Here is a 15165-nt window from a genome sequence, read left to right on the forward strand (position 1 = left end):
ATCTAAAGATGTTTTATTTTTTCAGACAGGGTCTCACCAGGCTGGCCTCGAACTTACAGCATTCCTTTGGCCTTAACCTCCCAACTGCTGGATTACAGGCATATGTCACCATGTCTAGCCTAAAGACCCTTTCAAAAAAAGACTATTCTTTTTATAGTATAATTGTTTTCTTATCAACAACTTTGGAAGCTTTGAGGAAGTAACAGAGCCTTTGGACTGGAGTTTTGCTGCCCTCTTGTGGGAACATTAAGTCATGGCTAGAGAAATGGACCACGCTGAAAGATCCTCAGCTGTTTGGACCGGGACCATGAAGGGATACAACCCTATCAAGACTAACTGTGGAACTAGGTACTAGTTCCCAGGAGTATGATGAACTGCACTAGTCACAAACGCTCTCCTTGAGCAGTTATAACAGTCACAGATCATTTGGAGGTTTATACAATCTTCACAACCATTACTGCATTTCTATTCTTTTCTCCTCGGCCCAAAAGAAACAGGCAGATCAGATTTCACTCCCATTTTACACGTGGACAAACCGAGGCACACTGTGCCTATGTCCAAAGCCCTATGACTAGAGAAGTGATCTGCACCTAGATGTCTCTTGACCCAGAGTTCAATGCTCCATCCGTGCACTCCTGTGATGTAAACAGATTGCTTCATATAAATCTACCATTCTTCAGCAATTTCCATTTTACACCAGTGCACAATTGGTACATAAAAATAGGCACAAGCGCAAGGTCCTGAGTTAGATCCCTGGTACCCCCCCAAAATGCAGCTTTTTGTATGATTTCAGTAAGGCTATATTGTAACAACAGCAAAAACAAATACATTGATTTCAATATTTATAGAAAATTGGTGGGCTACAGCAGAAATTCTTGAACTTTTGCTTAGTTCTTCAGTGTCCTTTAAAAAATATATATATATATATATATACACCATTTAGGAAGCAGTTTTTATATTTTTGAGGCCAAACTGGCAATGGGGTAAAACAAAGAGAAAAATCGAAGAAAAAGTAGAGTGAAAAGATGAGAAAAGCCAAGAAAAACCAATTAGAAAGCCAAAGTACTTTATTTTAAACTTTTACGTGTGTGAGTAACACACTGTATTAATGCAAGTGGCTAAAAAAAGGCATACAAATAGGTCAAACTGTCAGTCCTTTTATCGGTCTAATTGCTGTCCCTACACGGCCAGTCCATGCCCACCAGGACAAGCTGCAGGGAGGAACTGGGAACAGCACAGCAGGTGCAAACTGCTGCCAAAACTAAGCCTCAGTCCCGTGTTTTAACTTTACCACGGTATTTACAGTACATGGTTTGTTGCTCAAAGCACTTAATCGCTAAACTGAAGTCACTTTTTCATAAGGAAAATTGGTTAGTTGATATGAAAAGATCATAAGACATCACCTATACAATATAAAAGCAACTATGGCAGGAGTCAACTGGAAACATTCCCAGACTTAACGATCTGCCCATCTATTTGATTTTTGTGCTTTTTCTCTTCCTTTCCTTCTTTGTTCTTACCTTTCAATTTTCTTCTTAAAAAAAAAAAATCAACTTCATTTGCTGAATTTCCTTCCTCTCCAAAGTGTGCACTGTGTAATCTTATTGGTCCTTTCTTTGGTTCTGACTTCTTTTATATATCTCTTTTTCTTCCATTCCTCCACTAGGCCTATTCCATTCTATCCATTTTTTTTTTCTTTCATTCCAATTACTATTTCCAAAAATGGTATGCATAATTTTAAAAATGTAATTCAGCGTATACATCCTGCAGGTATTTGCTGAGTACCTCCAATGTGTCAGTCTTAATTGTGTGGTCACTATCACTCAAGCCCTGGAATAATGGTGAAAACACCCAACAAAGTGGGAATTTAAATTATGAGATGTTTTACTATACATATTATATTAAATCCTGTGTGTGCAAAAGTGACTACACACTTTCTTTTTTTAACTTGCTTTTGTAAAGACTTCTGATAAAAGTAGAAAATATAAATTTCAAACGGCTTAAATGCGATTTCAAGGAACCGGGACCAAAATTTTCTTTTTCAGAATAACCAAATCTCTGAATGCAGTACAGAAAAATATTATTGGATACAAATGTTTTTGTACAGTTTTTCAATACATCACATTTAAAAAGTTGTTCAAACTATAGAATTCTTCCAACTCACAACCAAGTTTCTGAGCCCTTTGGGTACTTAAATTTGAGTTCCACATCCTGTATATCTGGAGTTCTTAACTGAGGGATCAGGGACCGCGAGGAGATGAGCAGGCTTCATCTTTGGGGAGCTGGAAATGGTATACACATGGCACACACGTACACGTGGATATTGCTCTGGGGAAGGCACATCCCTTTTATCAGGTTTTCAAAGATTCCTCAAAGAGCTAAGAAATTAGACAGTTTAATGACCAAACGAGGTACAGTGTACCAAGATTTTCTAAATTTTTACATCTGTGAGATGTCTTCATAGGACAAGCCATGAAGTTCAATGTCACAGAACAGAAAAGCTCCTTGTGCCAGTGGTTCTGTCTGGATTCTAATGGTACAAATCAGTTATGGCCCAGGTTCCACTGGAATATGGCTTCTATTACCAGCCCTCTAGAATTACTTCTGCCTGCATGATCCAGTTTTTGCTTGCTAATTTTAGAATATATTTTTAGTATACATTTTATTTGATTGCTTGGCTGTATAGTATAGTGGGTAAAAATAAAAACTCCAGAGCCAGGCTGCCTCGGTTCTAATCTTGGCTCCATCACTTTCTAGCTCTGTGATTTTGGACAAATCACTGAACTCCCCTGTACCTCAGAGCTCTATAGCCTTTAAGTTCCTTTATTCATAGAAGTGTGAACATACTTCAAAAGGTTTGGTCAATGCAAGAAGTTCCTAAAAAGAATTTGTACAGTTGGATCAGTACCTCTGATCCATCCTTTCTTGAAAGTCACTTGGAACTGGGCTGCTTAATTCTGTGTCTAAAGCCTTCTTAGTTTCATCTCCCTTTTTTACTTTTTGAGATAGGATCTCATTATGTAGTTCAGGGTGGCACTGCACTCACTATTGTAGTTAAGGTTGGCCTCAAACTCACAGTGATCCTCCTGCCTCAGCCTCCTGAGTGTTGGTATTATAGGCATGAGTCACCAAGCCTAGCTCATCTCCCTACTTTCAATCTTATTCCTTATGGCCAAATGATTAGTTGAAGCTCTGAGTCTTCACCTTAGCTTAGTAGAGAAGTCCTTTTTCTACAGTACACCAGTCTAGTTTTTCCCGTCTCTTCAGTCACTTCTGCTTATCCTATCCTGACTTAAACTGAACCAACCTGCTACGTTCCCCAAACGTGCCTCATTCTTTTCATAGGCCTCACACAGACCACAGATATTGCTGACAATGCCCCATTCTTCCCTTCTATAGAAATAAGTACCCTTCTTAGTATACCTCTAATAACTTCATATGGTACTTATCATAGTCTATTTTAGATGTCTGGTTTGCGGATATATTTCATTTAGTTAGATTGTCTTGCTATTTCCTAATAAGAACAGAAGGGGGTGCACTCTGAGCTTTATTCTCTAATTTTTGCCCTGATCTTAAACCACTTTCTCGTTCATCATTTACCCCCCGCTTTAATGAACCCACTGAAATTAGGTAGAAATGCATTTATCAAGGATATGCGTACAGAAGTAAACTAAGTAATAAAACTTCACACTGAAGGGAACATTCTAGAAACATTTATTTCATTGCTGATCGTTAGGCTGCAGCATGCAACTTTCAACAATGAGCAGCTACCCTCGCTCCTACAGAAGCACCATAAGCTATGGAACCACCATCTGGGTTCTCAGTCTTTCAAAAACTTTTACTGCCGATATCATTACTTAAGGAATAAATCTTTCAGGGATGTAAAAGCACTTATTTTCTATAAAAAGTAACTCTGATTTCATGCACAGAACTCCAACGAGCAAACTTTAGGTCCTAATTAAAAAAAAAAAAGTTACTCTAGTTTTGTAAATTATAAGGAATAAAATAAGCACTTTTCCTTGCCTTTGTTATAAGGAAATAAGACTGTTTCCCTACTAGGAATTAGAACTGTAGCTCTGATGATTCCTCTGGATCATAAGAATTGCCCACTAGTTATCTCTCCAAAGATGTTCAGAAATAAGAAGCTTGCTCATCTTCCTTACACAATTTAAGGAAATATTTGTGGTATGTGTAGGAGTACAGGTTATATATACTGCAGACCCTGTGATAGCATTCAAGAGATCTATCCTCTCCATTAAAAAAAACTCCACCTCAGAAGGTAAAAGGAAATTCCTATTATCCCTGAGCAAAAAGGAAAAAAAAAAAACAAAACATAGGTACTTTTATTAGTTACTACAAACCACTGTAAATGAGTTATTCACCTCTAGAACATTCTTGGGAGAATTTATATAAACTACAACAGGAACGAAGCACTCTCAGAGACTTCTCAGACAGATGAAGCCACAAGGATGAGTAGGAGGTCTGCACAATAAGTATATCTAAATGATTACACAGCTGGGCATTTTCCATTTTAAAAGTGGAGAATATCTTGAGTATATTTATGGGATGTGAAACTACTGGGCACAGCAATTTTTAAAATGTTAGCGAAGAGAGGCAGAAGGAAAACAGAGTGGGGAAGGCTGTAGCGAACAAAGTGAGTAAGGGGAAGACACTGCAGTTCAGAGCTGGGCCTTTCTTCTTATTACGTCATGGGCCTCTGGCTGCACTAGGCTATACTTGCTATTATATTAAAATAAAACAAATGCTGAAAAATAAATTCAATAATGTCCCAAACTAATTAAAATCTTTTTTGTTCAAAGCATAAATGAGAAAAAACTAGCTTTTTAGTCAAACAGTGCTATGTAATTTCAAGGCATCTTAACATAATTTATTTAACTCTAAAGCAACTAGGAAAGAAGCGAAATATCATAAAAGAAAAACAACAAAAGGTTACTTCCTCCAGGGGCCAAGAGACAGGATCTGTGCAGCAAAGCAATTAACCTTCACATATTTGGAGTCTGGTTTGAAAGGCCATTAAAAACTCAGATTACTGGGTTGGGGATTTAGTTCAGTGGTTCTGCCACCTGCCTCACAAGCGCAACGACCCAAGTTCGATCCCCGGTACCAAAAAAACAAAAAAACACTCAGATTACTGAAAATCACAAAGGTCACCAACAAAAGGAATGTTACTTAAAGGCAAAAAAAAATTCCCAAAGGGCTGCCTTCTTTGAAGGAATTTCAGAATGCTGCTAGCACGGGTTAGGTACCTTAAATGGCATTGATGGCTCTATTAGGGGATCAGAAAGCCCCAGTCAGTGCTGTTTAAAAATCTTACTAGGAAGGAAAGAAACAAAACAATCTACTGTTCCCTAACATATAAGGCTTAGCACCCTGAGAAAGCCTCTGCGCCCAAGAGACTTTCCACATAGGGTTAAGCTTCATTAAATGAGGCATGATCTCTCATCTTCAGGACGTCTTTTCTTGCAAAGTCTTTAGAGGCAGAAATTTCACTTGGGTTCTAATACATATCCCTGTGAGCTAAGCTTCCTGAAAACACACACCTGCCAGGTTCTAGGGTCTCCCTTTCTAGTGACTGCATTTACTACTTCACAGCCACCAGAACCGCACATACACTATTAACATGATGAAAAATACAGCTACAGCTGCAAGTTTGGCATAAGTGGAACGCATGTTCAAGTACTTCGCATCCTGGCGGTATTTCTTGGACAGACTGGACAAATTGTTAGCCTTTGAATCCAATGCTGTCAAGAGGAAAAAGGAAAACAGTCATTAGTTTTTGGAAGTATTTTATCAAAAATATTAAGGCATAAAGATAAGCAAAATGAATGGTCCAATAACAAAAACCATGAAGCTTAAAATTATTTTTATTTTAAGGGTAAGGTTGCACGTGCTGATTAACTTGTGATACTTAATCACTATAAAATCTACAATACATTTTAGGGCCAGGGATTTAGCTCAGCGGTTCGGTGGCCTGCCTCGCAAGCGCAAGGACCCGAGTTCGATCCCCGGTACCAAAAACAAAAAAACCCCAATATAATACATTTTTAAATTATCTAACCAAGTTATGCATAAATTTTAGAGGTTGTGTAGTGAGGTAGTTAGGAGCTCTGGCCTCATACTGTTTGGTTCAAATATTGGCTGTACCAACCATGGGATACTGATCAAGTCACAGTAAAATACCAACGATTGCATCATGCGATTGTAGGTGCAGTAAGACTGCAGGTAAAGGGACCGTGACACCTTAAACACTTGATAAATATTTGCTGATATTTTTCTAATAATTATTATCATCTGTAATATTGTAATAGTCTAAATTACATTATCTCATATTTTGAAAAGTGAAAATTCCACATACTTTAACATTCAGATAACTACAAAATTCAACTAATCACACACTGAGTGTTAAAGTATACTTCAACAGTGACTGCTAAGATTTCTAAAATTCTCCACATAGAAAAGGCTTATGGAATAAAAGCTATAAGAAATACAGTAAAGTTATACTGCCATTAAAATACAATAATCAATTCTTTCTTTTTCTTGCTTTGTATTTCTTTTTGGTTTTTTTGACACAGGGTCTTGCTATGTAGTTCAGACTGGCCTTGAATTCATTACATATCCCAGACTGGCCTTGAACTTATGGCAAACAAGTTTTTATCTGGTAAATGTTTTTAGTATTTTCTGCAAAAGTTTGCCTCTCCCAACTCCAGAAAATTTATATTTTTGTTGTCCTCTAATAACTGAGCATTTAAAGAAATAGCCAGATAAGTCAGATTAAAATATAGGGCATCTTTTTTTTAAACAGGACATATTTTAACAATAAAAAAAACGACATAAATGAGTTATGATCAAACGTTTTTCTTTAAATTTCTGAAAAACCATTTTGCAATCTCAATTTGTTCTTAAGATAATACTTTTGGAATACTTGTTCTTGCTTAATAGAGACTGTTTTGATTGAGAAACGCATTACGTAATAGCACAAGAATGACAACCACATCTAAATTCCCAAGTGGTCATATGGACATGACTAAAACCTAGTCACGAAAGAAAATGGAGGATGGGAAATAATCATGACAAGCTCAAGGTATGTTTCTAGCCAGTCTACTAGAATGTACACTCATTTGACCAGGACTTTTGTTTGTTTGTTTTTTGAGACAGGATCTCACTGTGTATTTAGGCTGGCTTTGAACTCACTATGTAGCCTGGGCTGGCCTCAAACTCACAGTAATCCTCCTGCCTCAATCTTATGAGTGCTGGGATTATAGGTGTGTACCACCACACCTGGCTTGGACAGTGATTTTTGACTATTGTGCTTACTACTATATCCAAGAGGGCCTGGCATATAGTCAGTGTTCTATAGTCACTTGCTGAAAGATTCTAAATGCCGAGGAAAACTGGGGAAATCGCCTATATCAGTGGTGGTGAACATATGGCACACATTTTATTTGTTTTTCTTTTAAGACAAAAGATGTTAATGTTTGAGTTGTTTTTTTCCTAAACTAAAACCTCAGATTTCAGGTATAATTGTAGTGTTGGCACTCAGCTATAAGTAAGTGGATTATGGGTTGCAGTTTGAGTACTGGTCTCTAAAAGGTTCGGCATCCCTACCCTGTATCTTCAATAGTATAAACATTAAGATATACTAATCTTCATATAGTTAACTCTGTGTTACTATTGCTGAATTGTTTTCTATCATTAGTGGAGGTACAGTTTATCACATTTAGTAGATATCTGCTGTATGTCAACATCTGGATTTTTCTTTTTTTGAGACAGGGTCTCACTATGTAGTTGAGACTGACTTGGAACTCACTATGTAGCCCAGGCTGGTCTTGAACTCACAGTGATCCTCCTGCCTCAGCCTCCCAAGTACTGGGATTACAGGCGTGCGCCACCCACCCGGCTAACATCGGGTTATTCTTAAGGTTTATACTATAATCATAGATTTCTTTTCTGAGGCTAAGGGTGGCACATTATTACTTCTTATGGTGGGTCAATATTCAGTTTGTCCTAAAACTAGAGGTTCATTCTACCCAACTATTCCCCTTCTTGGTATCTTCCTGAAAGAATTAAAAGCATCATACCATGGTGATATATGCACACCCCTAATTATAGCACAGTTTGTAAAAGCTAAATCTTGGAAACAGCCCAAATGCCCAACAACCAACAAATGGATAAAGATGTGGTTTTTTATACAATGGAGTACTACTCTGCCATAAAGGAAAATGAACTTGAGACATTTCTAGCTAAATGGATACACCTTGAAACCATACCTTTAAGTGAAATAAATTGGACACACAAGTTTAAATACCACTTTGCTTCTCTAGTGTGAGAAATTGAAAGTAGAAACAAGGACTAAAATGTATAATAGATATTGTAAAATGGGAAGAAAATGTACAAATGAGAAGGGGAACAAGGGAGCAGGGGGGGCAGGTAGGAAAGAGGAAACAAGAAAAAAGAAAATAGGAGGAAAAAATGGAAACAAAGCTTTTGTATATAGGAGGGGAAAAGGGGTCGAAGAGGGAGTGGGAAAAACAAGAAGAAGCAAGATATAGCATATAGCATGTACTGGTACAAATTCCCTACGATGAATGTTATCATTATGTATATCTGATATATTAATAGGCTTTCTCTATATGCCAAAATCTAGATTACCTTTGTGACATTAACAAATACTGTGGTCTATTCCCAGAGAATAATTGGGTGCTGGGCCAATTACAATGCATCCCTTCCTCCCACATTAACAGAGGGGATTGATCTTGGGACAGAGGCAAAGGATTAGAGTTAGCCATGCCTTAAGTACACCAATGAAAGCAGACTACCTAAAGAGAACTCCATATTAGCAACAAAGTCTTTCCATATAACTGACCATATACCTAACTACAAAATAAAATGAAAAAACAAATACAAAATAATAGAAACTTAAGAAGTCAAGGTAACAAAATGCCTCCTAAAATTTCCAGCCCTTCCAAAGCTGACCCATGGGGCATTCATGAGCAGAAGTGAGGACAGAGTATCAGAGTTAGAAGAGAGGGTGCTTTCACAGACTAATTCAGAGATACTTTAGAAGCAATAACAGAACACAATAAATGGATGATCCAACAGCTACTGGATGATGCAAAGAAGCCTAATCTAATATTGCCTGGAATAAATGAAAAATCAGAAGACAGCACAAAGGGCATTTAAAAAGCTGTTTACAGAAATAATAGCAGAAAGCTTTCCATATATTGGTATGAATTAAACATAGAGAGAGAAATATAGAACACCAAATAGCCAAAATCAAAACCTGTCCATGTTGTACGATGATCATACTGGCGAAGAGAATAATTCAACAGGAAGAGATAACAAAAAAACAAGAACCAAGATATATCATGTAAAGGTACAGATCCCAATGATAAATATAACTGTACTGTTTGCTTTAAATGTACCAATAAAATTAATAAAAAAAATTATAAACATATATGCACCAAACACCAATGTGCCCAACTTCATAAAACAAACACACCTGGACATAAAAAATTAGATGAACACCAACACAATTACAATGGGGACCTCAATACCCATTTCACAAGTGAACAGATCAACTAGACAAAAAAATCAACAAAGAAATAGTAGAGTTGAATCAAACCTTTGAACAAATGGTCTTAATAGATTTCTACAGTGTTCCACCCAACAACAAAATACATTCTTCTCAGCAGCGCATGGGACTTTCTCCAAAACAGACAACATGCTAGCCCATAAAACATGCTTACATAAATACCAAATAACTGAAATTACCCCATGCATATTATCAGATCACAGTGCAATGAAATTAGAAATCAATGGCAAAAGAAACCACAGAAATTATGCAAACACATGGAAATTAAACAATGCATTATTGAATAATAAATAAGTCACATAAGAAATCAAGGAAGAAATTAGACAATTACTAGAACTGAAGAATAATGCTGGTACAAAATACCAGAACCTATGGGATACAATAAAAGCAGTCCTAAGAGGTAATTTTATAGTTGCAAATGCCCACATTTAAAAATTAAAAAGAGCCCAAATAAAAAATCCAATAATATACATCATGGTCCTAGAAACACAAGAACAATTCAAAGCCTAAGCTAGTATAAGGAAGGAAGCTAAAAGAACAAGCAATGAAATTGAGGCAAAAAAAGAATCAATGAATTAAAGAACTGGTTCTTTGAAAGAATAAGCAAAATATGTAAACCCCTAGCCAATCTTATAAAAAAAAAAAAGGAAAGAAAAGACCCAAATCATTGCAACTAAAAATGAAAAAAGGTGAAATCACAATACTCTTGTCAAAATCCAGAAAATTATTAATAACTACTTTAAAAACTTGTATCTAATAAAATGGAGAATTCGTGAACTACCAAAGCTGAACCAAGAATATCAGGCAATCGATTAAAGAAAAATTTAAAAAGTACTAAGAAAAGTCTAGGCCCTGATGAATTAACTTCTGAATTCTACAAGAAATTTAGAAAAGATCTAATACCTATCTCCTCAAACTCTTTAATGAAGCTGAAAGGGAAGGAATACTCCCAAAGTCATTCCTGGAAGCTAGCATTACCCTGATTACAAAACTAGAAAGTGATCCAACCAAAAAAGAAAACTATAAGCCAATCTCTTTAATGAACATTAATGTAAAAATCATTGACAAGATACAATAAACAAGAAGCAGCATGTTATAAAAAAAAAATAAATAAATACATCATGACCAAGTGGGATTTATCCCAGGGATGCAGGGATGGTTCAACATACACAAACATACTACATATGTAAATGTACTACTTCACACTAACAGAAGCAAACAGAAAAGTCATGATGCTCGAAAATGACACAGAAAAAGTATCTGACAAAATCCAACATCTGTTCATGATAATGTAATTCCAACACTTAGGAGGCGGAGGCAGGAGGATCTGTGTGAGTTCAAGGCCAGCCTGGACTACATTTCAAGACCCTGTCTCAACAAATAAACAAACAAACTAATGATGTCAGGAAAAAAATCTATCACACAGGAAGGCTTTACAATGCAATCTATCTCTCACACGTGAAAGTTTAACAGTCCTGCATGGAATCTCAGAAAAACAAAAGACACTGCCACATCACCTGCCCTGCCTGTGGTACGGGAACTACCTCTTCTAAGACCTTGCTTTCAGATACCTGAGAGTGCTTCTCCCCGTTGCAGCACTTCTTCAATGTTGGCCACCATGATCCTCTGCACATCCTGCAACTCGGTGTTGATGGAGCCGAGGTTTCTCCGGGCACGACTGTCAATGTAGAGCTTCTTGGTTTTCTGAATGAAGGTATCTACAATGATGGAGGACAGGGACCATTAACAACTTCTCTCTTATCTACCAGAGTAATGAAGTGAGGCATCAGAAGTTCTCAGTTCACTCCTGGCTCTGCAATGTCCATAGTTTAAACACTTGGGGAGAATATAAAAACCTGGGTTGTTTTGCCGGGCGTGGTGGTGCATCCCTGTAATCCCAGCACTCGGGAGGCTGAGGAGGCAGGAGGATCGCTGTGCGTTCGAGACCAGCCTGGGCTACATAGTGAGTTCCAGGTCAGTCTCAACTACATAGTGAGACCCTGTCTCAAAAACCAAAAACACCTGGGTGGTTTTGATTCTCTCATTTGTAAGATGCAAAGATGTGACTAGATGACCACGGAGGAGAAATATCCTCTGAATACTATTATGGCGTGTGTCTAGATGTCCCCCCAAAGCTTCATGTGGTCATGAGGCTTTTTCAGAGGTGGCTGGACCTAGGGTGTGTGACACTGGGATTAACGGTATGTGATTACTAAATCAGTCCACTGATTGGTTTGGCACTGCCCTAATGCCTGTAGTCTGGATAAGATAAAAAGGGCAGAAAGACGCTGTTAAAGTCTCTTGTTGTTTTGCTAACCTCCTGCCCACCATGAACTGTTGCCCCTCTGCCACACCATCCTGCCCTGGAGCCAGCCGATTATGGACTGAATCCTCTACAAACTGTGAGCTAAATAAACCCTTCCTTTTTTAACTTTGGGTGTTGGGTATTTTGTCTTAGCAATGAGAAAAGTAATGAAGGCAGATAGCTCTGAATTAGATGATTTACTTAGGGACAGAATCCTGAGGGATATAAGATCCACTAGCATCAGGCTTTCCTGAAAGCCAAAAATTTCAAACTGTATTTGGAGAGTCCTTAAAGTTTTATTACTTAAGTCTAACACCTTTCCTAAAGCGACACTGGCAAAAAAAGCCTCTCCCACCATTATAGCTAACATAGTTGAGAAATACTTCATTGAAGTATTTTCTTTAATATACTTTCTCAATGTGGCCCTATTCTTAAACTTCAGGTTTATGGACAACGAGTGTCCCAAAATAACAATATAAAGCTGCAGGCTCATCCGTCTATAGCCTATGTGCTTCTCAAAACTATAAGAAGAATGATCTGTAGATACTTTCAACTTCGGTAAAATATGAATTTATGTGTACTGGACACCTTTTTTTTTGCCTCTTCAGCTCCTCTTTCTACCCTTCCTTTTGTACCTTGCTTTCTGCTTTGGGAACCTAACCTATACGGCGCACATTAAAGGGCTCCTTCCCCGCTGGTCTCCAATTAGGATCAGGCGATGAAGGGATGCGACAGTAGGGAAGGAGGAGGGCAGACAGTGACGGCAGGATATCTATTCCCGACTTCCCAACAAATCCCTTTGGCCTCAGAGTATCGCTCCACTGCTCTTCTCAAATTGGTCTCCTTTATAAGTGGTCTTTTTCAGGTCCAGAAACTGATCTTTCCCTTATATCTTTAGCCTGGGGATGGTAGCGACTACTGCGTTACTGACCCCAGGTTACTCTATCTTGTGGTTGCCTTGTAGCCTATTCATTTCTTTGTGCGCAGCTCCTTATACTAATTTGAGTGTACCATTAATTTCCTGTGTGATTCATATATTTTTTCCTTTGGGCTGTTATTATCTACAAAAATAAAATTTGAAAAACTAGACATTATATAATCTAGAGTTTAGTTATAAAACACTGGAGTGTTTTGTCAATTTTTCTACTTCTGTAAAGCAAGATGACCCACTTTATCTAGCAAATTTGAAACATTTCATAAAATCTGAATACACCTAATTTCTTAACTAAAAATACCAGTGATGTAGCCTGACCCTACTTGTACTCATTCCCTATACTCAGTGTATATTAAGTATACTTTATTAGGCCCGACTAGCATTGAGTCTTTCTATAATTCTTGTACAAATACAGACATCCATGCTTGTTACTTCTTAATACAGTAAATATTATCCTCCAATACCATCTATACTATATGTCTTCTAATATTTTTTTAGTGGATCTTATTCTACTAAAAAAAAAAAAAAATCAAAATACCATTCTTTCTGGTTTCTAAATTCTGATCTCCATAAAATGGAGTTAGTATCTGTCTACAGAAGAACTCGGCTGTTACAAGCCAACCAAGTAGAGAACTTCATACATAGTTCCTGTCACAAATGACCCTAATCAAGAATCAAGTCAAGGGATAAGTTCTGTGGGGAACAAAATCAAGAGGCAAGTTCGGTAGTGAAAAGATCAAGGGACTAGAGAAAAATGTGATTCAAAAAGACAAAAAGAGGGGCAGGGGATTTAGCTCAGTGGTTCCACTGCCTGCCTTGCAAACATAAGTTTGATCTCTGGTACCACAAACAAACAAACAAACCAGAGTAAAGAAGTGGAAGGACTGGAGAAAAAGGAGAAGCCAAAATTTCAGTAGTAAACACAGGGGGAAAAAAATGTGTCAAAGCCAACATGGTGAAGCACACCTGTAATCCCAGCATTCAGGAGGCTGAGGCAGGAGGATTGTTATGGGATCAAGGACAGCCTGAATCAAATAGCAAGACCGTATCTCAAAACAAACAAACAAACAAACAAACAAACAAACAAACGTGTCAGTAGTGTAACAAATAGCTTCACTGCAGTTCAATCCCTTGAGAAGTGAGGGGCAAAACTTACCAAACTCAATAAAAGAATAAGGTCTAGACACAGTAGGCACCTTCTTCCCATGCTGTTCATCAAATTCTGAATGCAAATCTTCTAGGTAGGCAAAAGCCAACTTTTTAGGGAAGGCAGCTTCACACAAAACCAAATAACACACTCCCTGCTCAATAATGTAGCTGGAAAGACAAAAAAAAGCAAGACAAAGTTGTCTGTAAAGCAACTACATCAAAGTGCTTGAAGCAGTGCTTAGAACCATTATAAACTTCGAAATACTGGGTCTAACCTCTTTGAGGCTAAGTTACAAAGTCAATTTCAAACTCTGTCTTTAGGGTTAGAAACAAACCTCGTTTGATCATGAGTATATCCCCACAGGAGAATGCATGTATTTATTTTTGTGGTACTAGAAACTGAACCCACGGTCTTTTACAAGTACATCCCAGATCTTTATTTACTGGACACAGGAAACTGAAAACTCAGAATTAATAATCTGCCGGATTTCCAGGTAGGAGAACTCTGTAATCATTGGAAACTATCCAACAATAGAACCAATTTTTTGTGTTAGTGAGCTAGCTCCCTGGCATTCTGGAAGCAGCTATATGATTACATGTATGAACTATTCTTGGATAAAGGTTAGGCTACTAAGTGGCTTTCAAATTTCTTTTTACCTTCAGTATTCTTTATTTCAGCACAAAATTATATTCAGAAGACTAGTGTGTGTAGCAGATAAAAGCAGGCGTTCTTTAGGTAGGAGTTTAAAGACCTAAGTATTACTTAAATTCCCATCCCCATCCTTTCTATGTGACTCCTGAGGTACCCTTGGGCTCCAAACGATAATTTAAAGACTGTCACATGACACCTCAGCCTCCTTAAGTAATATTAATAATACTGCTGTCCTATTACTTGCATAAACCCCTGAATTAATTGGCCTCCCAGCCTTCAAGCTGTACCATCTTCTATATCACTAGATTTATTCCCCAAAAGTAAACAGGCTCATATTGACATGCTTACAAATTCCAGGGGTTCCCTGATATCTACAAAATAAAATCATATACCTAGTACTTATAGCACTTTGAAAGATGTATAAGTAACAAGTCTGTCATATATTCTAATATGCTAAATAGCATGCTATTCTTTTTGTTTTGTGCTTTTTTTTTTTTTTTTTTTTATCAGGG

General features: G+C 37.4%; 1 protein-coding gene across 1 annotated transcript in view; it reads right to left on the reverse strand.

Annotated features, from left to right (window-relative positions):
• Positions 1 to 1058: 1058 nt before the first annotated feature.
• Positions 1059 to 15165, reverse strand: part of Sec22b (SEC22 homolog B, vesicle trafficking protein) — a 26748-nt gene continuing 12641 nt past the window's right edge. The window contains exons 3-5 of the mRNA XM_010623123.3: positions 14009 to 14169; positions 11185 to 11331; positions 1059 to 5762 (exon numbers count right to left, since the gene is read on the reverse strand). Coding sequence (XP_010621425.1) covers positions 5608 to 5762; positions 11185 to 11331; positions 14009 to 14169 — 463 coding nt within the window. The 3' untranslated portion in view covers positions 1059 to 5607. The remainder of the gene's footprint in view (positions 5763 to 11184; positions 11332 to 14008; positions 14170 to 15165) is intronic.

The sequence above is a fragment of the Fukomys damarensis genome, unplaced genomic scaffold (genome assembly GCF_012274545.1).
Source record: "Fukomys damarensis isolate Sample0158 unplaced genomic scaffold, DMR_v1.0_HiC HiC_scaffold_33, whole genome shotgun sequence".
NCBI classification, from domain to species: Eukaryota; Metazoa; Chordata; class Mammalia; order Rodentia; family Bathyergidae; genus Fukomys; species Fukomys damarensis.